Source organism: Garra rufa, chromosome 10 (genome assembly GCF_049309525.1).
Source record: "Garra rufa chromosome 10, GarRuf1.0, whole genome shotgun sequence".
NCBI lineage: Eukaryota > Metazoa > Chordata > Actinopteri > Cypriniformes > Cyprinidae > Garra > Garra rufa.
This window is the reverse complement of record NC_133370.1, coordinates 39,438,242-39,463,793: the sequence shown is the minus strand read 5'-3', so window position 1 is coordinate 39,463,793 and position 25,552 is coordinate 39,438,242. Positions and strand designations below refer to the sequence as shown.

Genomic DNA, 25,552 nt, shown 5'->3' with positions numbered 1-25,552 from the left:
TGGCTCAACTATGAAAATGCATTAAAAATATATTACATTTTAAAACCTATGATAATCTAAAAGCATGAAATAAACCATTTCAGTAATGTGTGACAATGATTTAGTCCAGTTTTTGTACATATTACAACATTATTCATACTCATATTAACAATATTCAGCTCATATTTACAATACAGCAATAATTTCAAATCACTACAATCTAAAAACTGTTGGGTTAACAACAACCCAACTTGGGTTATTTGGCAACCCAGCGCTTGGTAAATATTGGACGAAACACATGCTGGGTTTTTTTGGTTCAGCTGGTTGGGTTAAAAGTTTTTACCCGACATGCTGGTTTGTTTTATTTAAGTCAACTATTTTTCAAAAAATATTATAGTGCTGGCTTAAAATGGATTGAAAGAGGCAACAGCAATAATCAAAAGATGAACATTTATTATTTTGCAAGAACACTCAAGGACAAAAATATAAGACATTAAATTTATTTAGCATAGTTTACAATATTGCATACATTTAAACTTGTTTAACAAGCATTTTAGAAATGAAAAAAGGAACATTTGAAACTAGCATATTAATTTAAGTGTATTTAATCATTCTCTGTAATCAGTTTTCACCAAAAGAGCTATTTGTGTTGGTGTGTTGGCAAAATCTGTTCCGGCGATGGGTTGTTGTTCGCTGGGTTAACTATGAACCTTTAGACCGCCACCTCGTTTTACACTCACAGCTGAAAGATGCTCTGACTGACTCCATAACCTGCCCATAAACAAACAGTACTGAGATTAGATAACCTATTTCATCATCAAATTAAGTTAAATTTAGCATTATAGCGAATAAAATCAGTTTATGATATGCAAGGCAAAAGGCGTTTCCATCATGCGAAGCGACCGCTGTTGATGCAACTGACTGACATCTCAGCCTTGTATGTTGCGTTGTGTAAAATAATATAATTTGCAGCACAGTAAAGGCTTGACCAAATCAGTGGGGCTGTGAACTGCACTCTCCCGTAGAGAATGCAAAAAGCCAGCACTCTGATTGTAACTCAGCAGTTGGGATGTTTCATCGGAGAAAAAAAACAATATTTAATAACCCATCAAAAATGACCTAGCAGCTTATTTACAGAAAAACTATCCTACACCTGGGTTAAAATGGTAAACCAATAAAATGAGCCAAGATGCTGAGCCCAGCATTTGGGTTAAAAAATTAAAATTAAGGTACTTATTGAAGAAACAGAGGAGATAAATGAAGTTAGTTTTTTAGGAGTAGTTCTTGATTCACAACTCAAATCTGACAAACATATAAATAGGCTGTCAAAAATAGCTAAGATGAACTTGGAAATAGGCTCATTCTCCAACTCCCCCTGAGTTAATAAGTTGAGCTTTACCGTTTTGAAATCCATTCAGCTGTTCTCCTGTTCTGGCGATATCACTTTTAGCATAGCTTAGCATATATAGATCATTGAATCCTATGAGACCACTAGCATCGATATTTGTCCTATTTAAAACTTGACTCTTCTGTAGTTTTATTGTGTACTAATACCAAAGCTGCAATTTTCTAGGCCGATAAGATTAGGAACTACACTTCCATTCTGGTGTAATAGTCAAGGAAGTTTGCTGGGAGTTTGTGCAATATAACTACAGAAGAGTCATGTTTTAAATAGGAAAAATATCGAAACTCATTGGTAATTTTTGAATGCGATGCTATTGGTCTAATATGATTCAATGATCTATGCTAAGCTATGCTAAAAGTGATATCGCCAGAACAGGAGAACGGCTGAATGGATTTCAAAACGATAAAACTCAACTTATTAACTCGGGGGGAGTTGGAGAATGAGCCTGTTTCTAAAAAAAAGTGGAGTGTTCCTTTAAACTGTTTTAAACTTATTAGGAATTATATTTTACGACTAAGACAGCTCATCTGTTCCTTTATGCAATGCTTTGTTCCGTATTTTATATAGTATTACAGTGTGGTCTCAAACTAGTGATTCTTTAATTAGAAAAATTGAAATGCTGTATAATCAGGCTTCAAAAATTGTGGATACTAAGGGAAATCAATGGCATCATTGTCATATTTTAAAGAAATGACATATGCTTAATTTTATGAATTTTAAAAATGTAACATATGAAGTTGATTTTTAGATGTTTGCACAATAAGGCACCTTTTGTTTTATGTAATTTGATAAAGAGAAATGATGATACAGGCCAAACCACTAGGAGTACTGTTCTCTATGTACAGTACGTCTTCAAATAAAAAAAAAAAAAAAACTACCCAGCACCTGCATAAAAATATTAAAAACAACCCAATTAAATGACCCAGCAGGTTGAACCCAGCATTTGGGTTAAAAAAAAATAACCCAGCAATGTTTAGAGTGTATAAATTTGCCATTATGCCACATACAAAAGGCCTTTGCTTAGATGCGAGGTACTGGCAGTCACAATGACAACATTCACACACACATGCATAAAGACTGCAGGAACTAGTACTGCTAGAACAATGAGTCAACAGACTTTATTAAAGTCGTCCATGGTAATTAAATCGTGAAAGAGTTCAATGACAACATCCCACTCTCATTGCTGTCATAAAACTGCTTCCAGCAATCTAATGTGATAGTTCTGCAACCAAGCTGTTTTTTCAGCACAATCTGTTGACGGGATTTCTTGATCTAGCATAGAATATGCGCTTTGTTTTAGTCTTGGCACCCGTTCTCAGGTCCATTGGTTTTAGGTTTCTGGGAAAGGCATGCATGACAATGGTGGCCTTCACCTAACACTGTACAAATCTTTTTTTCTTGTCCTGCTGCTTTCTTTCTCGTCTTACTCATTTATTTTTCTTAAAATCTCTTTGACGCAATCTCTTTCACTCTGTGTTTCTTTGTCTTTTTTTGTCTGCATATCTCTCTCAGCAAAGTTTTATTGGTATGTAAAAGATTACAATACCACAAAAGTACTTACATAGTATCCATGTAGTTACAAAGTACATGAACGTACGTCAGAGATGAGCAACTCTGGCCTTTAAAGTCCACTGTCCTGCATAATCAAATAGACCGGAAAAAGCTAACCAGAGTCTTCAGGATTACTGGTCTGTTTGATTCGGTTGGAGCTAAACTTCACAGGACAGTGGACTTTGATGCCCAGAGTTTGGTCATTTCTTGAAGTATAGAAAGTTCAAAGATGTGCTTTCATAAATGTGTCATGGGCACAGGATTAGGAGAGTGAGCGTATGATTATATCATGTTGAGATGCACAGTATGCGTTTGCTTATTAACATTGAATAAACGCCTTTATGACTGTAAATTATTTGCATGTATTATTAAAATGGCTGTTTAGACCTTGTTCCAGAGATTGATAGACAAATACAGGATGTTCTTTTGTATAGCTCGTACATATGTGACCACAAAAAAAACTACATTGAGTAGCATGGGTATATTTGTAGCAATAGCCAAAAATACACTGAATGTGTGAAAATGATAGATTTTTATGCCAAAAATCATTAGGATATTAAGTAAAGATCATGTTCAATGAAGATATTTTGTAAATGTCCTACTGTTAATATATCAAAGCTTATTTTTATTAATAATATGCATTGCTAAGAACTTAATTTGGACAACTTTTCTCAATATTTAGATTTTTATTATTATTATTTTTTTGCACCCTCAGATTTCAGATTTTCAAATAGATGTATATCAGCTAAATATTGTCCTATCTTAACAAACCAAACATCAATAAAAAGCTTATTTCTTCATGTATAAATCTCTGTTTCAACAAATTGACCCTTATGATCTATTGACCAGGGTCACATATGGTTTGAAGATTATATTAAATTTTGATGCTTTTAGTCTAGGACTTTTAGCTTTGAGTCCATCTATATGCCAGCTTATTCCAACAGTAGACTAAATTCACTTTTATTAGATAAACACTTATAAACTTTCCAATCTGTCTTTTCTGGTATTATGGACCAAAACATTGATGAGTCACCCTGAGCTAAACAAGTTTTTGTCCAATCAATAGAGTGAGAATGTACCGCCCCTAAAATTTCCTGCAAACAACTAGCAAGTAATTCTTATGTCCTGCTGTTTCAATAGGATCTACATCAATAAAGAAAAAAAGACCTGTTTTTATTAGGACATTTTGAATAGTTGAACCTTGCTAAAATAATAGCCACTGCTGTTTTTTTGATGAGCTGGAGCTGAAACTGGAGACTTTCCTAAAAACACAACAGAATTTCAGAATTATTATTATCAGAAAATAAAGAAAACATGTCTCTGGTTATCAGTCGTAATGTTCCACATACACCAGAAATGTATATTATATTATATTAGTTTTATAATATGATATGTCAATATGATATGATATCCTCAGACTTATTTTTTTTAAGCTAGCAGTTTCTTTAACACCATTTATAGTTACCTTGTTATTTTTTTATCTTGCACTTTGTATTCTGCATTACATTTTTAATGCATATCCTGCTAGAAATCTTGAATGCTGATCATTAATCGTATGATGTCTAACAAAATGGCAGTTATTTGATAGGACAAGGCCAGCTGTAACAACTACAAAAATGCTTTGTGAAATCTGACCCACTGTCCCTCGTGCTTCAAACTGTGACTCAGTTTTACAGATCTGAATACCTGAATACACCCTGTGCTCAAACAGGTTTAAAGGCTGTCATTCCTTTAGGGGCGTCAGACACACAGCTACATCTGATTGGCCGCCCTTTTACCCTCTTCCCTTTGTGACCAATAGTTATAGGTTTGGGAAATAATACTTCTGGCCTTTTTGGGGGGAGGTGGGAGTTTCTGGTAAATGCATCTGGTTCTATTGGATAGAGACTCAGACTCGGCCTAGTGAGAAACAGATGTGCCGCTTGCAATCTAGTCCTGTCCGTACCAACTACAGGGAGCGCCTCTGTTGTTTGTTAAATTCCAGACAGCTGGAGCCTGAGGGAAAGGATGACATGTGAGAGAATGAAAGAGCCATAATCAAGTGGAAGTACAATTTCAACACTGAACCTATGTATTATGTCACGCATAGAGCATGCTGAACTCTTTTGTAAGGATTTCTTTTATGAAACATACAAAAATATTGCATGTGCTATTCACCTTTTGTTTAGAAGATGCCTGTCAAGGTAAACATGCAGTGGCAAGCACACTCTTTTTATTCAGTCTGACTGAATCCATTTTGTTTACACGCGAAATTGTATTTCAGACAACATTGCGGTCAAACCCCTACACATCTCTGACCACTTCTTCATTACATTTGACCTACATCTTGCTACTTGTGCACCCCCAACCCCTCTACCTGTTACTTTTAGACGAAACCTACGCTCTCTCTCACCCTCCCACCTTTCTTCTTTAGTATCCTCCTCCCTTCCCTCTCCAACCCACTTCTCATCCCTGGACACTAATGCAGCAACTGACACCTTATGCTCCACTCTTACCTCTTGTCTAGATGATTTATGCCCTCTCTCCTCCAGGCCAGCACGAACTGCTCCGACAACCCCTTGGTTATCTGATGTTCTTCGTGAGCATCGGTCCAAACTTAGGGCAGCCGACAGAAAATGGCACAAATCTAAGGATCCATCTGACCTCAGTATATATCAGTCTATGCTCTCATCTTTCTCTACCCAAGTACATACAGCCAAATCTTCATATTTCCACAACAGGATCAACAATTCTCCGGACGCATGCAACCTTTTCAAAACATTTAATACACTGCTTTGTCCCCCTCCACCACCTCCCACAACTTCTATAACAGCTGATGACTTTGCCACATTTTTTACAGACAAAACTACATCTATCAGTAATAAGTTCTCAGCTCCACACATACAGGAACTAAAATTGACCACACTAACGGCTGGAACTCCCATCTTCTCCTTCTGTCCTTACTCGGAGTCAGAAGTAACCAAACTTTTCCTCTCCAGCCATCCGACGACATGTCCTTTAGATCCTATCCCCTCACACCTTCTCCAAGCAATCTCTCCTACAATCCTACCGGCGCTCACACACATCATCAACACATCTCTTCTCACAGGCACTTTCCCCAGTACATTTAAGCAGGCCCGGGTTACCCCACTGCTCAAAAAACCTACACTTAACTCTTCACTCATTGACAACTACAGCAACTCTTGACAACTCTCTCTCCTTCCAAAAACACTGGAACGGGCAGTTTTCAAACAGCTATCCTTATTCCTCTCACAGAACAATCTACTGGATTCTAACCAATCAGGGTTCAGAAGCGGCCATTCAATTGAGACTGCACTACTGTCTGTCACTGAAGCCTTGCGGACGGCAAAAGCTGAATCCAAATCATCAGTACTCATCTTGCTGGACCTATCTGCAGCTTTTGACACTGTGAATCACCAGATCCTCTTGTCCACCCTCTCATCGCTGGGCATCACAGGGACTTCACTTCGCTGGTTCAAATCCTATCTCTCTGGTAGGTCTTTCAGAGTGGCTTGGGGAGGGGAGATATCCAAAACTCATCAACTGGTCACTGGGGTTCCTCAGGGATCAGTTCTTGGACCGCTCCTCTTCTCCATATACACTACTTCTGTGGGCCCCATCATACAGGCACATGGCTTCTCCTACCATTGCTATGCTGATGTCACACAGCTCTATCTTTCATTCAAACCAGACGATCCATCGGTAGCTGCACGGATCTCAGGTTGCCTGACGGATATCTCTGCATGGATGAAGGAACACCATCTACAGCTCAACCTAGCAAAGACGGATCTCCTTATCTTTCCTGCCACTGCATCTTTACAACATGACTTCTCCATCCAGTTAGGTTCATCAACAATTACCCCATCGACTTCAGTCAGAAATCTGGGTGTAATCTTAATCTCTAAACCACATAGCTAAGACTGCTCGATCTTGCAGGTTTGCATTGCACAACATCAGAAAGATCAGGCCCTTCCTAACAGAGTATGCTACACAACTCCTCGTCCAGGCCCTGGTCATCTCCAGGCTGGACTACTGCAATGCTCTTTTAGCTGGTCTTCCAGCATGTACAATCAAACCTCTACAAATGATTCAGAATGCAGCAGCACGACTGGTCTTCAATGAGCCCAAAAAGGCCCATGTCACACCTCTCTTCATATCACTGCACTGGCTACCGGTTACAGCACGCATCAAATTCAAGACACTGATGCTGGCATATAGGACGGCCACCGGATCATCACCTGCCTACCTCCATTCACTACTACACATCTACACTCCTTCCAGAGGTCTGAGATCCTCCAGTGAAAGACGCCTCATTGTACCACCACAGAGAGGTATTAAATCACTGTCCAGAACATTCTCGTTCAATGTCCCTGCCTGGTGGAATGATCTTCCCACCCCTATCCGGAATGCAGACTCCTTAACAGCTTTCAAGAGACTGCTGAAAACCCATCTTTTTCGACACCATGTGACTCAATAAAAAAAATAAAATAAATAAAATTCTCCTCTCTTCTTGATCCTCCCTTTCTAGCCTGTTTTTCCCCTCTTTCTTGATCTTCTCCTTCTAGCCTGCACTCTTCTAACAACGCCTGATATATAGTATTTTTGAGCACTTCCTATGTTGATCTGCCTCCTTAGGATGAATCACTTGTTGTATTCCTAATTGTAAGTTGCTTTGGATAAAAGCGTCGGCTAAATGAATAAATGTAAATGTAAATGTTTAAATTAATTATCATTTAGATGTACAGTTGAGGTCAAAAGTTTACATACATCTTGCAAAATCTGCAAAATGTTACTTATTTGACCAAAATAAGAGGGATCATACAAAATGCATGTGATTTTTTTTTTAAGTACTGACCTGAATAAGATATTTCACATAAAAGACGTTTACAGATAGTCCGCAAGTGAAAATAATAGTTGAATTTATAAAAATGACCATGTTCAAAAGTTTACATACACTTGATTCTTAATACTGTCGATTCATAATTGTGATTTTTGTTTAGTAAGTAAAAATCTTTCAGGTCCCACAAATTCTTTGGTTTTTCAGCATTTTTGTGTATTCGAATCCTTTCTAACAATGCCTGTATGGACAACTGAAGGACTCGTATGCTACTATTACCGAAAGTTTAGGAACAGAATGATGTGTACATTGTTCTTATTTTGCCTAAATATCAATTTTTTTCATGTAGTACTGCCCTCCCAGAGAACAAAATAAGTAAAATTTACCCTGATCTTCAGATTCAAAAGTTTTCACCCCATGGCTTGTTTTTCTGCATCATTTTTTCTTCTAGAGAATCAGTGAGCGTTTAAACCTTCTGTAATAGTTGCATATGAGTCCCTCAGTTGTCCTCAGTGTGAAAAAGATCTCAAAATCATACAGTCATTGTTGGAAAGGGTTCAAATACACAAAAATGCTGAAAAACCAAATAATTTGTGGGACCTAAAGGATTTTTCTGAAGAACAGCGGGCAGTTCTCAAGGGACTCATCACTAAACAACAACAACAACAAAAAACAGCTGTGGATCATTCAGGTTACAACATAGTATTAAGTATATAAACTTTTAATTTTTATAAATTCAACTATTATTTTCTTTTTTGTGGATCATATGTAAAGGTCTTTTAGTTGAAATATCTGTGCGATCCCTCTCATTTTAGAAAAAATTACATTTTCTAGATTCTGCAAGGTGTATATAAACTTTTGACCTCAACTGTAAATGTGATCCACCTCCTTATGCAAGCAAGTATGTTTGTAATCATTTCAATAGCCTGACAAGCAATATTAAAAAGGTTGCTTCTTTTCATACAGTTTGTGTGTGCCATGTAAAACTGCCTAAAGCAGTTCTTGGGTTTGTAATTTATTTGTTTAGTTTTGAATAGCTAATAAAAAACCGCCAGTGCTCTCAATCGAAATTGAACAGTTACAGATCTCATTGCTGTTGTACTTTAATTACACAGCTTACGTTCAAAATTATACACATAAGTTGAGTGTCATTTAGGCATTCACTCCAAAAATGCTTAATTATAGCTAAATAAAATAGTGCTTCTCTTGAGACATAAGCATAGCTGCTATATGAAGGTGGATAAGAGTTAATTTCAGTGGCGCCTTGCAGAAATCGGGGCATTAATTGTAGAACATTGTAAAGAATAAACTCAAATGTCACAGCAACGGTGGTATTTTGACAAAAAAACTGTTGTTATTATGTTCAGATTGAGCAAAATTAATATACTAAACGATTTCCTGCAGCCATAATTACAAACCATATAGTAGAGCTAAACATGTTTTAATAGGTTAGTTCAGGGATTGTTAAAGGACTAGTTTACCAAAATTCTGTTATCATTTACTCACACTCATTTTGTTCCAAACCTGTATTTCTTTCTACTGGGACACAAAAGAAAATGTATTTTTTTTAAAGCCGGTAACCAAATTTTCTCGAAATATCTTCTTTTTCATTTTTTTTTTTTTTTATACAAACCTTGCTTATTCATGAATGTAATGATTATCAGCTACTGTTGGATTTAATGGGATTTGAAATACAGTCAAATACAGTCCTATTTTTAAATAGTGGGTACAGGACACTATAATTAATTTATGTAAGTGAGGATAGCAAGTAAAACTGTGGCATATTATACACACAAATTCGTCATACAGTGGACTAACAGTAAAATTTACACAAATTTTGGACCAAAAATTTGATTTGACACTTTGACCTGACCATGTTTTGTTAAATACCTTTCTATCAAAGATATCTGACATTATCAAGATGACTTTCTGACACAGTTTAACTCTTGAGTTTTTGTCAAATTGTATTACAATTTTTGAAACTATAGCAAAAAACTGTGATCATTTGAGAAATTTTGAAAGTGTCTGAATAAATTTTGGTTTGACTGTAGTTTATTTGTGATTATCAAGATAAATTTTGTTCTGACAAAGTTTAACTCTGAGTTCTTGTCATATTTTATGACTGTTTTCTAAACCATAGCAAATAAACTGTGATAATGTGGGGAATTTTGAAAGTGTCTAAATTCATTTTGGTTTGGTTGACTGTAAATGACAGATTGATTATTTGAAATTCTAGCATAATGGTTCAGTTTCTTTGTGGTCTTGTCTTATTTGGACTTTTGGTTTGTTTTTCCAAAACACGTTTTTTCGGCAGTTTGCTACTACACTCTTAACAATAAAGATACTTCACAATGCCATAGATAGAAAGTTTTTTGCTTTGTTTTTGTTTCTGTTTTGCAAAAGGTTCTTTGTTGGGAAAGAAGGTTCTTCATATTATAAAAAGGTAAGAAAGACATGGTTATTTATAGAGCCTTTGACCGAATGGTTCTTTGTGAAACCTAAAAAGGTTCTTCATATGGCATCACTGTGAAAAACCTTTTAAAGCACTTTTATTTTTAAGAATCTATTTTATGTTTATTACTTTGTTGCAAATTGGTGGCAAATTTGTATGAATTTGTGTAATCTCATTTGAACGTCGTCGTACTGTAACGCACGCTCAGGCAGGTTGGGATCCATGTGCATGTGCTCCATGTGCTCATTATTAAGAGAAAAGAATGGTCAAACAGGCTGAGGTCAGACAACAGCAAACAGGACAATGAAGGGAGATCAGAGATAGATCGTAAACGAGGGACAGGCAGGAATGTCAGGGCAGGCGGCAAGCAGACAGATAGTTCCAAAAACAAGGTGGGTGGTCGAATAGGCAGGCAGCGGAGAATCAAAACAGAGTAAACAGTCCAAGTCGATAACAGGAAAACAATAACACAGGATGAGAACGCTCAGAAATGTTAGCCACAGCAAAACAAGACTTCGCGAAGAGTGTATGGAGAGACCAGTATAAATAGTCTGAGAGTAATGGCAGACACCTGTGCGGGTGATCAGCCCAGGTACGGGGATTATGGGAAATGGAGTTCACAGTCAGTATTCAGGATGGTTCCCGCTGGTGATGATCGGATGGAGCCACAGAGGCACGATTTGTGACACGTACATTCATCTTGCATCCCAGTTTTTTTTTTCTCCTTGTTTCTGGTTTTCATAGATTCTTGTACTTTTGCATGATTCCTAGAAGTCTGACCGTTATCGTATATAACGTGTTATGAAATTGGATTCAGGGAGCAGCACATTCCTGCTGATCATGTAAGGACCTGCTCTGGCTGAAGGAGTTCACATTCATAAAATGTTTTCTTGAGAAGGTTTTTGACCACTTCACATTGAAATGTTGCAACACTGACATAATGGCAACAATATATAATGATTTTGTAAAACTTTAATTATTCAAGTTGTGTGATATATGTGACTCTGAAGCTGAATAAATAAGCTTTCCATTGTATGGTTTGTTAGGTGTTGACTGGTTTTGTGGTCCAGGATCACACATAGACACGAGAAATTAATTCCCACATTTCTTATCTTTAGACTTGACAACTGCAATAGTTGTCTAATTGGCTATTTTACTAAAGAACTTCTAGAAAGTACAGAAGGCAGCGGCAGAAATGCTGACTCATAGTAGCCTGAGGAATCACATCATTACTGTCAACTCATCAATCCCTTTGCTGGCTACACAACAGAGAGAATACGCTGAAAAATCTTCAGTTTGAAAACATTCACTTTCATTACACACTGGTTCTCTGGCAAATATAAGGAGGCACATATGGGGTTAGACCTTTACTTTTCATATAATCTCATCACTCTCTCCAGCAGTTGAGCTACTGAAGAGATTTCATTGATGTCTCTTTCTTACTGAGATGTCTTTATCTCACACATTCACATTCACATTCAGAGACAGTGTTTGAATAGGCTTTAACTCCATCTGATTATTTCACTGATCATTGATTTCTTTTAGTGTTTTCTTAAGCAGATAATACATTTAGCTGAAATCATCCTCACATGTCAGTAAAACAAAAATTGTATTATCTTGCTCTGTCAGAACCATGTGTTCCACAATGGAGGGAACAACGTATTTGGAAAAACAAGGTGTTTGTGTGTTGCAATCAGCATGCAGCGAGAGTGACAAGGGAGGTTGTTTGTGAGCTTCAGCTGCACAGTCTGTTAAAGTGCTTTGAGTAAACAGAAAGAATGGGACACAGAAGGGGACTGGGTGAACCCCTGCCATCAGCAGCACTGACCCTTGCTGCTTGTTTGTTCGATAGATAAGACATGTAAACAGCATTTTAACCCTCTGTTGGTCAGAATTCAGAAGTTAAAAATTAAAGTAACAAAACTAATCTTGCACTTTTTCTAAGCAAAAAGCTTCTTATTTCTCTAATAGAAGCTTCTGTGTCAATATTGGAGAATTTACGTTAGGCTCTGCCCCTTTAACTTGTGGTGTTCCACAAGGCTCTATTTTGGCTCCGATTTTATTCTCACTGTATATGCTTCCTCTAGGGTCAATTTTTAGGAAATACAATATTTCTTTTCATTGTTATGCGGACGATACCCAGATTTACATGCCCCTTGAATCTGATAAGAGGAGTATTGATACTCTTCTGGCTTGTCTTGCCGACGTGAAAGCCTGGATGTCTGCAAATTTTCTTCATCTTAATGAAAATAAAACGGAGATTATAGTTTTTGAATCTTCCAAAGCATTTAGCTCCTCTGGTTTAGATTTTGGTTCACTGTTTCCACTTGTCAAACCATTAGTGAAGAATTTGGGTGTGTTCTTCGATAGCTCCCTTAAATTTGACAAACAGATCAGTTCTGTGGTCAAAAACAGTTTTTTCCATCTCAGAGTCCTAGCCAAGGTTAAACCATTTCTTTCTTTTAAGGACTTTGAAAAAGCTATTCATGCTTTTGTTTCAACAAGATTAGACTATTGTAACTCCCTTTATATGGGCATTAATCAGTCATCTCTGAACCGTCTTCAGATGGTACAGAATGCCGCTGCTAGGCTTCTTACAGGTGTTCGAAAACGCGAACACATTACTCCTGTTTTAATTTCTCTGCACTGGCTTCCAGTACGTCTCGGGATTGATTTTAAAGTGTTGTTACTGGTTTTTAAATGTCTGAATGGATTAGCACCTGTATATCTCTCTGAGTTACTCTCACTTCATAATCCAGTAAGGTCTCTGAGGTCATCCAACCTGAGACGACTAAATGTTCCGAGGGCCAGGTTGAAACTCAGCGGCGATCGTGCCTTTGCTGTCGCTGCACCAAAACTCTGGAATAGTCTACCTGTTAATATTAGAACTGCTACCACGGTACCTGAATTTAAGGGAAAGCTAAAAACATATCTTTTCTCTCTGGCATTTCAGTAATCTCACATGTGTATTTAGTGATCTTAAGTGTGTAACTTATTATGTTAGAATTTGCTTTTATTAATTTATGTAATTTTTATTGTATTACTGACTGATACTTTGTTCAGCACCTTGGTCAACAATTGTTGTTTTAATGGTGCTATATAAATAAAGCTAAAAGAAAGAAAGAAAGAAAGAAAGAAAGAAAGAAAGCAAGTAGATTTAAAGTGCCCCTATTATGCCTTTTCAAATATGATATTTCATGTAGTGTGTCATGTAGCTGTATGTGAACATAAACTATCTGCAAAGTTGTGACGCCGACAGTGCACTATAAATAAAGTTTTTGTCTATCAAAAAAAAGAGTCGGCTCACATTCGCCTAAACGAGTCGTCAGCAATTCGAATCTTTTTTCTGTAACGGCCACACGTCACGAGCTACACATTTGCGTAATGTCCGCCCACGTTCAATTTCGCGAACAACTTGCCCGCCCACAAACAGTAGGCCTACCATTTTCACGTGGATTACATCATGTCAAGAAGACGCCCTGCGCTGTGACAGCCTGTGAGAGTGAATTTGTTTTATATGCCCTTCCGAAAGATGAAACTATCAGTGGTTAACATTAATTTTTTCAACACCTCAGCAGTCCAATGCCAATCTTGTGTTGTGTTCGCGTCATTTTACTGATGACTGCTTTTCTAATCTTGGGGAGTAACGTTACAACGCGAGATTCACCAAACGCTTGGTTTTAAAAAATGGATCAGTGCCCAGTTTATTTGGACCGGCTTGCTCCTCTGAACTCCTACCTGTAAGTATGATTAATAATTGTATTTTCTAGCGATCGTTCAAAATACGTCTTTGTGTACGTTATGGTGTGTAACAACCCAGCACATGTCTTGGTAACCGGCTAACTTGCGTTTCTGTAGTTCTGTTGTTTAGCTGTGAGTGCAATGTAGTCTAAAAAGTCTTGTGATTGATGCAGCTTGACTGTCTGTCTGCCTTATTAGTTTAAGTAATGATAATGATAAACGATGGCTTAACGCAGTGTTATGGATTGTACAGTGTTGAAGTTCACAACGTAGAGGTGTGCCCGGTTCGCTTCCAAAAGCAAATTGCAAACACTTTCCACAGTTATAATATGACACCCACTGAGAAACGTCCTGCTCCAGTCGTGCTTGCAAAACAGTTTCTTGTCGATGTGACACTTCAACCGTTTCATCGTCAGACTCCGGCTCGAATTGATAGGGTAAAATCGAGGCTATCTTTTCTATGCATTAACAGGTCTCCGCAGCTGTCATTCAGTTATGCCAATGGGCGTTTCGTTTTGCGCTGAAGCGGTAGACCAATCCAAAAGGACTGCACCATCTGACCAATCACAGCAGTGAGGGCTCACGGAAAGGAGGGGTTTAGAGAGACTGATTCTTCGAACTGCTTCAAACGAGTCGTTTACGAATCATTTAGAAACGGGGTAAAAATAAATCTAATTTTGGAGAAAACTAAAGTGTTTTTTGAACTTGCATACATGTAAACCTGTTTTAAGAGACTATTACAACAATATTAACTACCTTTAAAATGGCATAATAGGGGCACTTTAAAGGTTTAGTTCACCCAAAAATGAAAATGTCACTCCAAACCTGTAAGACCTTCATTCATCTTTGAAACACAAATTAAGATGTTTTTGATGTAATGTGATAGCTTTCTAAACCTTCATAGACACCAATACAACTTTGGCAATAATGATAAAAATAATGACTTCTTCGGAGGAGATGGCGCTCCGACATAGAACCTAGATGTGCTGCGCATGAGGGTGAGTAATTATTGACATAATTGTCCTTTTTGGGTGAATTATTCCTTTAAGGATTTTTTTCTGATGAAAATCTGTGAAAAAAAATCCACAGACTTACAGAGAATTGGAGCCTTGAGGTGCAAATGTCTGAAATGTAGGATGGTAGAAGAAATGAATTCTGTGTATTCCGGTTCATGATAGTTAAATTATGTTAAAAATCTCATTTTCTCCTCCAACTTTGAACTCGCCCTACATCGCTGTTTTAAGCTAGCTGACTGCTCTCATGGCATACTTGTTGTACTTTGAAGGGTCTCACTGATGTGGTGTTGGCACCATCCCACGTGTCCAAATTTTTTTTTTAAGATTTTTTTTTCGGCATTTTTGCCTTTATTATGATAGGACAAATCAGACATGACAGGAAACAAAGTGGGAGAGAGATGGGGGGCGGGATCGGGAAAGGTCCTCGAGTCGGGATTCGAACACGGGACACCCGGAGTGCAACAAGGCTGTCGGCACCGACAAGTGCCCAAATTTTTGACTGGCATGTACCACTTTAGGTGAAACAAGTTGTTTTTTTGTTTTGTTTAGTGATAGTTGTTCATGAGTCCCTTGTTTGTCCTGAACAGTTAAACTGCCTATTCTTTAGAAAAATGCTTCAGCATTTTTGTCTATTTGAACCCTTTCCAAATAAGACTATGATTTTGAGATCCATCTTTTCACACGAGGACAACTGAGGGACTCGTATGCAACTATAACCGAAGTTTCAAACGCTCACTGTTTGCTTCAGAAGGAAAAATTATGCATTAAGAGCCAGGGGTGTAAACTTTTGAACAGAATGAAGCTGTGTACGAAATATCATATCTTTTTAATTTAGTACTTCCCTTCAGAAACTACAAAAGATACTTGCATGTTTCCCAGAAGACAAAATAAGTTCAATTTAACCCTAATCTTCAAGTGCCCAGATTTTAAACCGGCACACACTACATTAAAGGAGAACTCCGGTGTGATATTGACCTAAAGTGTATTGAATCATGATACCGAGTGTAAACGTACCTTGCATATCTCATCTCGTCTTGTCCACTGCTGTCCGAAATCTGGGGTCAGTTAGCTGATGCTCACAACAGCTTGTCAATGAGATCAATGGGGCATCGAAGCAGTCATGTAAATAAATCACTGTTTTACGCCATTTACGAGGCACAAAGTAGCGCCACACTTCATCGGTAGACTTCCAAGGGCCCCGACATTTAAAACGCGACATTGAAAACTCATAAAAAGCACCGGTAGTTTATTTACGAGAAGATTTATACAGACAGTAACTTCAAGGAGTTTAGCGATCGCCGCCATCTTGAATGTAGTCACGATAAGTCGAATGTCGAGCACGAAGGAAACTACAACCTGATAAGTTGAAAACCTGATACGTTCCTTCGTGCTCGTCACTCGACTTAACGTGACTACATTCAAGATGGCGACGGCCGCTAAACTTCTTGCCGTTACTGTCTGTATAAATCTTCTCGTAAATAAACTACCGGTGCTTTTTATGAGTTTTCAATGTCGGGGCCCTTGGAAGTCTACCGATGAAGTGTGGCGCTACTTTGTGCCTCGTAAATGGCGTAAAACAGTGATTTATTTACATGACTGCTTCGATGCCCCATTGATCTCATTGACAAGCTGTTGTGAGCATCGGCTAACTGACCCCAGATTTCGGACAGCAGTGGACAAGACGAGATGAGATATGCAAGGTACGTTTACACTCGGTATCATGATTCAATACACTTTAGGTCAATATCACACCGGAGTTCTCCTTTAAGTGAGGCATCAATCAGTCTGCTCAGTGCCACACCTATTGAGAACTGTTGGTGGGCACTTTTGACTTGGCCTGCCGGCTTTACCAATCACTTACCAACCACCTTGAATACTCTGGCAACCTCTATGAACACTTTAGCAGCTGCTATGCAATGGCTTGGCAATCCTTCAACCTTGCATCGTGGCAAAGTCATAGCCAGTCTGCAAATTTTGGGCAGTTGGAGTTGACAGATTTAACAGAAAATCATTTAGTGTGTGATAGGCACAGACTTAGATTTTTTTTAGCTTTAGACTATGATTCTGTCCAGTTGGAGGATTTCAAACATGTTTGATATTTAGCCAGTTTCAGAATTCAATTCAATTCAGTTCAATTCAAGTTTATTTGTATAGCGCTTTTCACAATTCAAATAGTTGCAAAGCAGCTGTACAAAAAAATGTAGGCTACTACAATATATTTAGTAGCTTATTTGTGGTGACTACTGTATGTTAAGTCGATGTACATATGGTATAAATATTAAAAACAGTAATGGTGTAATCAAAAACAGATGATGAACACTAATAGTAATGATTATGTGTTGCAATCAAACTTGTAGAAAAAATTGTGTAGTGCTGTATGTTGTTTCAAGGCTGGCATCATCGGCGGTCCTCTGAGGGGTTGGCGTCATCTCTTCTTGGGTATTCTGAATCCAGACTGAATCTTGTGTAATTCCTAGTTACCACAGGATGGAAATCCTGTGGCAGAAACAGAGAAACAAATAGAGAAATAATTAGCGTAGCTGCTGTTCCAACCAAGCAAAAATTATGCGTTTAGCCCAAGCTGAAGAATGTTGATGTGCATTTGATCAGATGTAACTGAAGTACAACGTTATGAGATACATTATGTGAATGCTTGGCTAAAGAGATGAGTCTTTAATCTAGATTTAAACATACAGAGTGTGTCTGAACCCCAAACGTTATCAGGAAGGCTATTCCAGATTTTGGGAGCCAAGTGTGAAAAGGCTCTCCCTCCTTTAGAGGACTTTGCTATCCTAGGTACTACTAAAAGTCGAGAGTTTTGCGACCTTAGGGAGCGTGAGGGATTGTAGCCTGGTAGGCGACTATAGGTATGCAGGAGCTAAACCATTAAGGGCCTTATAGGTAAGAAGTAATATATTGTAAGTGAACACATTGTTTTCACCATCTTCCCTTGTCTGAGTTTTTTTTTTTTTTTTTTTTGAGTGTTTGGAATGATTTGAAAGTCTGGTTTTTCACTCTGTTACAGGGGGTCAAAAAGCCTTTTGAAGAGGTCATTAAAGCAAACATCGGAGATGCTCACGCTATGGGGCAACGGCCAATCACCTTTTTTCGACAGGTACCTGACTCATCTCCTTTTGCTGACTAAGAGCCTTAATGAATGATCTATTCTAGATGTTTCCAGTCATTTTCAGGTCCACTGCGCTTTCAGCTGTTCCATGCATTAACCAAAGTCAACAGTTTCAGATGAACCAATTTGTACATAGCCAAGTTTTTTTTTTTTTCGTGATTAATTTAGCTTTGTTTCTAGATAAATTATGTAGCCTCATAAGCTACTTTTATTTTCTTTAGGTGATGGCATTGTGTACTTATCCACAACTACTTGATGATGACAAATTTCCAGAAGATGCCAAAAATCGAGCGAGGCGTATTTTACAATCATGTGGAGGAAACAGCATCGGTATGTGATGTGTGTATAATGGTTGGCATGAAATATCAAATAACAACAATCTCCAAATTATTAGACATGCAGATGTATGATCTCATATAATGTGAAAGACTATGTGAAATATTACTACCCTCAGATAGTCATTTTATTTAAAGGTACATGTATATAAAGTCAACATGAAATAACATTTTATTCCTGTAATGAGAGAAACTGGATATTTATTGAGCAAAAAAAGTTGAGAGGGTCTGACTTTTATCCAGTGGTCTCTTTTAGAAAGGAGAAATAAGAGGCCTTGGTGATGTCATCTGAAAAGTAAAATTGTTTTAGAGGCAGAGCAAGTTGTTAATTTTTTTTTCCTTTGGAATATTGTGCATTGATGTATCATTTACAGTAAGTCTAGGAAATATAAAAAAAAGGAAAAATATAGATATAATATTTAATGTTGATTTTAAGTGAAATGCAAATTAATAAAGGTGCAAAAACCTAAAGGACAGCAAATTGTCATCAAATATTTCAGGGACTTTCATTCTATGGACAAAAAAGTAACCAGTTCCAGGACTTATATAAACTTTTATATGTGTAGTTGAAGTCAAAAGTTTACATACACAAAATATGTTTACATATAGTCCACAAGAAAAAAATAATAGTTTGATTTATAAAAATTACCCTGTTCAAAAGTTTACATACACTTGATTCTTAAAGGGGTCATCGGATGTCCATTTTCCACAAGTTCATATGATTCTTTAGGGTCTTAATGAAAAGTCTCTAATATACTTTGGTTAAAAATTCTCAATAGTAGTGTAAAAAAACACCCTTTTACCTTGTCAAAATCAGTTCAGCAAAATTTCAGCTCATTTTAAGCTGAAGCATTTAAAGGCCCTTTAAATGCCACTGTTTACTTTAGCCACATTTAACCGCGTTTAGCTGAATTTAGCCGCGTTTATCGGCAAAACTTGCCAACAAGCACATTATTAATTTTCAAAGATGCATATAAAACCCTTATACTCACTTCTGCTGTGGGTGAAGCTGCATCACGAATGATTCACATGAAGATAGATGCATATATAGATTGGGATTGGCACTTTCCATTTAAAAAGCGAAAGTAACATTAAACCTCTGCGTCTTCAGCGGCTCAAATGTCGGGAGTAAATGACTACTGCTATGTTCATTATTACATCTAACAACAGAACACCTCAATCGCTCAATTAGAGTCTTCCTCTGCACCTGAGTCACACAATGGCAATTGTATTCAGACTGTTTCAGTACGGTGAGGGCGGGTCTAAGGTAAAACGCTAATGTCAATCAACCGTGTTTCATAACAACGACAAGAAGCTAAGAATGAACTGATTTTAAAAAGGGGATATTACTTTTAAAGATTAAAAAAAAAAATACCAGTGGGTGGATTTTATCATTGTAGGGTGGTTGTGTACACAAACTACCAAAACACGTTAATGTTCAAACAACATGTAAAAGTTAGTTTTGCCCCCTATGACCCCTTTAATACTGTGCTGTTACGTGAATGATCCAGCGCAGTTTTTTTTTTTTTTTTTTTTTTTTTGTGATGGTTGTTCATGAGTCCCTTGTTTGTCCTGAACAGTTAAACTGCTGTTCTTCAGAAAAAGGATTCATGTTCCACAAATTCTTTGTTTTTTCAGCATTTTTGTTTATTTAAACCCTTTACAACTAAGACTGTATTAATTTAAGATCCATCTTTTCACACTGAGGACAACTGAGGGACTCATATGCAACTATTACAGAAGTTTCAAATGCCCACAGCCCTTCAGAAACCAAAGATTTTATGGGACCTGAAGGTTTTTTTCTGAAAAAAAAAAGCAGTGGGCAGTTTAACTGTTCAGGACAAACAATGCACTCATGAACAACTATCGCTAAACAAAAAACACAGTTGTGGATCATTCAGGTAACAACACAGGGTTAAGAAACAAGCATATGTAAAATTTTGAATGGGTTATTTTTTTTAATTCAACTATGATTTTCTCCTGTGGATAAGTCAGTACTAAATAAAAAAAAATAACTTGCATTTTGTATGATCCCTCTTATTTTGGTAAAATAATTAACATTTTGCAGATTCTGGAAGGTGTATGTAAACTTTTGACCTCAACTGTACATTTTAACCAGAAGTTTTAATTATAAACTTAACTATAATGTTAACTGTAACTGTAACTGCAGTTGTTAACTAAACCACTGATGTTGCCCAATATTCTCCAGTCAAGGGTGTTACTGATTAAAGTGATGACGTTAGTCACTGTCCAAAAGCCTCCTGAGGTTTTGAGGCTCTGTTATGGGTTGTAAGGAAACCCTTTTCATATTCACACCTCCCTTTGCTCTCTTCCTTTTTTCAGGTGCATACACAACCAGTCAGGGCATTGATTGTGTGAGGCACGATGTTGCAAGCTACATACAGCGTCGTGATGGCGGTATCTCGTCTGATCCTGATAACATCTACCTTACGACAGGAGCCAGTGACGGCATTGTGGTACGTCAGGCAAAAGCAAACACATTTCTCTGTACACTGAACTTGTGTACTTAGACTAACTACTACAGCAAAAAACAAAAAAACATATATTTTATTTTATTTATAATTCAGTATATCAGATTCAAGATTTGTACATTATTATTATTACAGTATTTACATAAATTCTGAAAGTCTTACATTGAACCTTCTAGATGTGAACAACCATTTAGAAACTGAATGATAAGGTCCCAACAACAATGCAACAGTGAAGAAATCTAGTTTTATTTTTTATGGTCTTATTGTTGTTCGATGCATTAATTTGATTCTTGTTGCCCTTTAGACCATATTGAAGCTGCTGACCGCTGGGGAGGGTCGTACACGAACGGGGGTCATGATCTCTATTCCTCAGTACCCTCTGTACTCTGCATCGCTAGCAGAGCTGGGAGCTGTTCAGATCAATTACTACTTGAATGAGGAGAAGTGCTGGAGTCTAGACATTAGTGAGCTACAGCGTGCTCTACAGGCAGCCAGGGAGCATTGCGACCCCCGTGTCCTGTGCATCATTAACCCTGGCAACCCCACTGGTAAGCCAATACGATCCTTTCCTTAAAAAAATGTTCACATTTATTATCTCTAATGCAGTATATTTATTATTAGTTATTATGTGTACAGTAATAATATCAATCTATTAAAAACGAACTTGGTTACTAACGTAACCTCCGTTCTCTTAGATACAGGAATGAGTACTGTGTCGCTAGACGCTATGGGGAAAAAGCATTTTTTCTCCTTAACTGAAGCCTTTTTCAATCATGCAGAGTAACTGCACGATTATTGGTTTGTGCAGTGCTTTAGAAACGAACCAATAGATCGGCAGCGATGCTGCACAATCTTACGCCGATAAAGCCCGCCATAGCCCACTGAACGGGGCGGGGTTACACCCTATATAAGCGGGCATTTCGCCACAGATTCTCAGGTTACTTCGACTGAAGCGACGACTGAGTCATGCAGCTACAGTGCCTTGAAAAATTATTCATAGCCCTTCATTTTTGTCACATTTTGTTTTGTTGCAGCAGTATATTAAACTGCTTTAAATTACTTTTTCCCCACATCAGTTTACACTCCATACACCATAATAATGACAAAGCAAAAAACACATTTGCAAATTTTACAAATTTATTAAAAATAAAACACTGAAATAAGTACATTGCATAGGTATTCATACCCTTAACTCAGAACATAGTTGAAGCACCTTTACAGCCTCAAGTCTTTTTGGGTATGATGTGACAAGCTTTGCACATCTGCATTTGGCAATTATCTGCCATTCTTTGCCTCACCTTTTCACCTCTCAAGCTCTGTCAGCTTGGATGGGGGCTGGCAGATATTTTCTAGAGTTCTAGTTGTTCCAATCGTCTTCCATTATGCTGCCCTACAAAGCAAAAAGGCAGTAACTGCATTTTTGGTCAAAAATGAGTTATTATCATTTTCATGACATTCAAGGCATCCTTTGTTATGTGACAAAATATCTTATCTTAAATGTGTGTCATTTTGTAGAAAAATGGTAGTCGTTTGTACAGTAATTGGATTACAGGCTGGATGACAGGATAACTTTAAAGTCATTTTTCTCAGTTCTGCACTCGGCGTGGTTACTGCATTTTTGCTTTGTAGGGCAGTATGGATAATGGAGGCTACATGCTTCTGTGAACCTTCAATGCAGCAGATTTTTTCTGAACTCTTCCCTAGATCATTGCCTTAACACAAGTCTGTCACTGAGCTCTACAGGCAGTTATCTTGACCTCAGGACTTGGTTTTTGATCTGATATGCATTTTCAGCTGTTAGAACTTTTCTGAGAGGTGTGTGCCTTTCTAAATCATACTCATTAGAAGAGACTGTAGATGGTTCGCACTCTGAAAAACTAGACAAAGTCTTTAAGCAAAGTCTTTAAACTAGACAAAGTCTTTAAGCAAAGTCTTTAAACTAGACAAAGTCTTTAAGTCTTAGGCAGCCGTGGCCTAATGGTTAGAGAGTCGGACTTGTAATCCAAAGGTTGCAGGTTCGATTCTCAGGTCCGGCAGGGATTGTAGGTGAGGGGAGTGAATGTACAGCACTCTCTCCACCCTCAATACCACGACTGAGGTGAATCCCTTGAGCAAGGCACCGATCCCCCCCGGGCGCTGCAGCAATGGCTGCCCACTGCTCCGGGTGTGTGTGTTCACTACTGTGTGTGTGTGCACTTGGATGGGTTAAATGCAGAGCACAAATTCTTGGCCTCACCTCACTTCCTTTCCTTTCCTTTCCTCAACAAAAAGAATCAATTATTTAAATAATTGATTCTTTTTGTTAAAGATGGTAAGTGCGAACCATCTACAGTCCCTTCTTTACTTTATTGGTTTTCACGCACCTGGACTTACAATTAGCCTTCATCTGAGCGCAACAATATTTCCTTGTCTTCTAAATCATACTCATTCAAATGAATTTGCCACAGTTTAACTCCACTCGAAGTGTAGTAACATCTGGAAGCAATATGAATGCTCCTGAGCTAAATTTCAAGTGTCCCAGAAAAGTTATGGTTAATAAATATGGTTATGGTTACATAAAAGTTAAAGTTACTTATCCAACGGGATCTTTTCAGTTTTTTTTTTTCTAATAAATTTGAAAAGTTGTTACAAACCTGTTTTGTGCTTTGTCATTATGGTGTATGAGATGTAGATTGATGTGGGGGAAAAAGTAATTTAAAGCAGTTTAACATAATGCTGCAACAAAACAAAATGTGAAAAAATGAAGGGGTATGAATACATTTGCAAGGCACTGTACCTGGCACGGCTAGCAAAGCAGATAGATACATACTCGTTCCCATATCTAAGGGAACCGAGGTTACATTAGTAACCAAGTTCGTTCCCTGCCGATACTACACTCGTACTGCGTCGCTAGACGTATAGGAACCAGTACAATCATGCCATGCCAGGTAGAGGAACGACAGAAATATGTACTTCATACATATGCATGTAAGGCTCATAGAGAAGCATAACAAATACTATCAGGCACTATTGGGCTAAGCTACAGGGAGGTTACGCCTGGCCTTAGTGATCTTTCCATGACTCGTACAGCTTAGGCGCCTCAGGGGTCTAGAGCGCTCAAATACTGGCTCGAGGAGCTTGAACGTGCCTACGGTCAAGAACTCCCCCTACAGCCCTGGTTTTAGGTGACAAGTATACACGTTCTTAAGCAGAGAGTACCCTGGTTTGTAAGGCAGGGACGTCAAGGTTATAAAACCTTACAAAAGTGGACGGCGAGGCCCAGCCTGCCACCGCACCGCACAGATTTCAGTGACACCCCACTAGACCATGCCCACGATGAGGAATGCCTCTAGTGGAGTAGCCCCATACTCCAATGGGACATTGCAGACCCAAAGAAGAGTATGCTAGTACGACAGTCAACTATACACCTGGAAAGTCTCCGCTTCATAAAGGGAAGCCCTTCAAGCGGTTACCAAAGCTGACAAAGAGCTGTTCTGACTTCCTAAATGGGGCAGAACGCTCAATATAGATTTTCAGTGCTCTGATGGGACAGAACAGCACTAATTCCTGGTCCTCATCTGATGGAGGAAATGTAGAAAGCGTAACCACCTGTACTCTGAAAGGAGTGGAGAGCACCTTAGGTGTATATCCTAGCCTTGGTTTACAGAAAATGCCAGAAAACATATTTATTAGGGGTGGGAATAGATTAATTTTTTAAATCTAGATTAATCTAGATTAAATCTTGGAATTAATCTAGATTAATCTAGATTAAAATGGCTAATTTGAATTCTGCTGAAGGCATTCAGAATATGCGTGCTACCCAAATAATGACTAAAAGTAAGTATTCGAGTACGGGCCAGGTGGCGCATTAGATCAGGCGCTCATCTCCTGTTTCCAAAATGCATCACAAACTGCTTGACAATTGCATTTACAACATAATTACCTATACAAACTTGTGTAACCAAGTACTTCTGCGCAAAAGGCTGCACGACATGCGCGTTGCCGTTAAATACAATCAATCCGGGCATGGATTTCTGCGCACATAGTCTTCCATTAAACTGCGTTGCTTTTAGAAGCGTCAATTCAGTTGTTGCATATAGTTTAATGTCTTTATTTCGGGATTATCAAAGTAAATTATAACTCACGTGCCCCAGTAAAAAGGGTCTAGCAACGCACCTGCCCTGAAGCGGCTTCATAACTGCATCAATGTCAGCACGTCTCATTTGATGTGGTAATTTCACAGAAGTTGAAGACTCGTTCTCGCCCCCTACAGTGCAATTCGACTAGGTATACGTCATCCGCGCTAAAATATCAAGGTGAAAGTCATCATATCTTGCGTAGTTTAGACCCAGCTCAACAACCCAACGTTGAGAATAGATTAACGGCGATATTTTTTTTTATCGCCCGATAAGAGTCTCACGTTAACGCAGCACGTTAACGCCGATAACGGCCCACCACTAATATTTATATTCATATTAAAAAAAAATATATATATATATATATATATATGACTGGTTTTGTTGTCCACAGTCACATATTATATAAAATATTTTAGTTTTGTCTGGGTTAAGTCATAGGTTAAATGGCTTATATTGGGTTTAAGGTATACATACAAAAAAAAGTTTTTTACTTAGTTTT

The 25,552-nt window shown here is 37.9% G+C and overlaps 1 protein-coding gene across 2 annotated transcripts in view; it reads left to right on the top strand.

The window, feature by feature from the left end:
- Positions 1-25,552, top strand: part of gpt (glutamic--pyruvic transaminase) — a 45,054-nt gene that overhangs the window by 5,277 nt on the left and 14,225 nt on the right. For both annotated transcript variants that reach the window (XM_073849262.1, XM_073849261.1), the window contains 4 exons: positions 18,007-18,096; positions 18,330-18,438; positions 20,787-20,920; positions 21,240-21,483. In XM_073849262.1, coding sequence (XP_073705363.1) covers positions 18,007-18,096; positions 18,330-18,438; positions 20,787-20,920; positions 21,240-21,483 — 577 coding nt within the window. The remainder of the gene's footprint in view (positions 1-18,006; positions 18,097-18,329; positions 18,439-20,786; positions 20,921-21,239; positions 21,484-25,552) is intronic.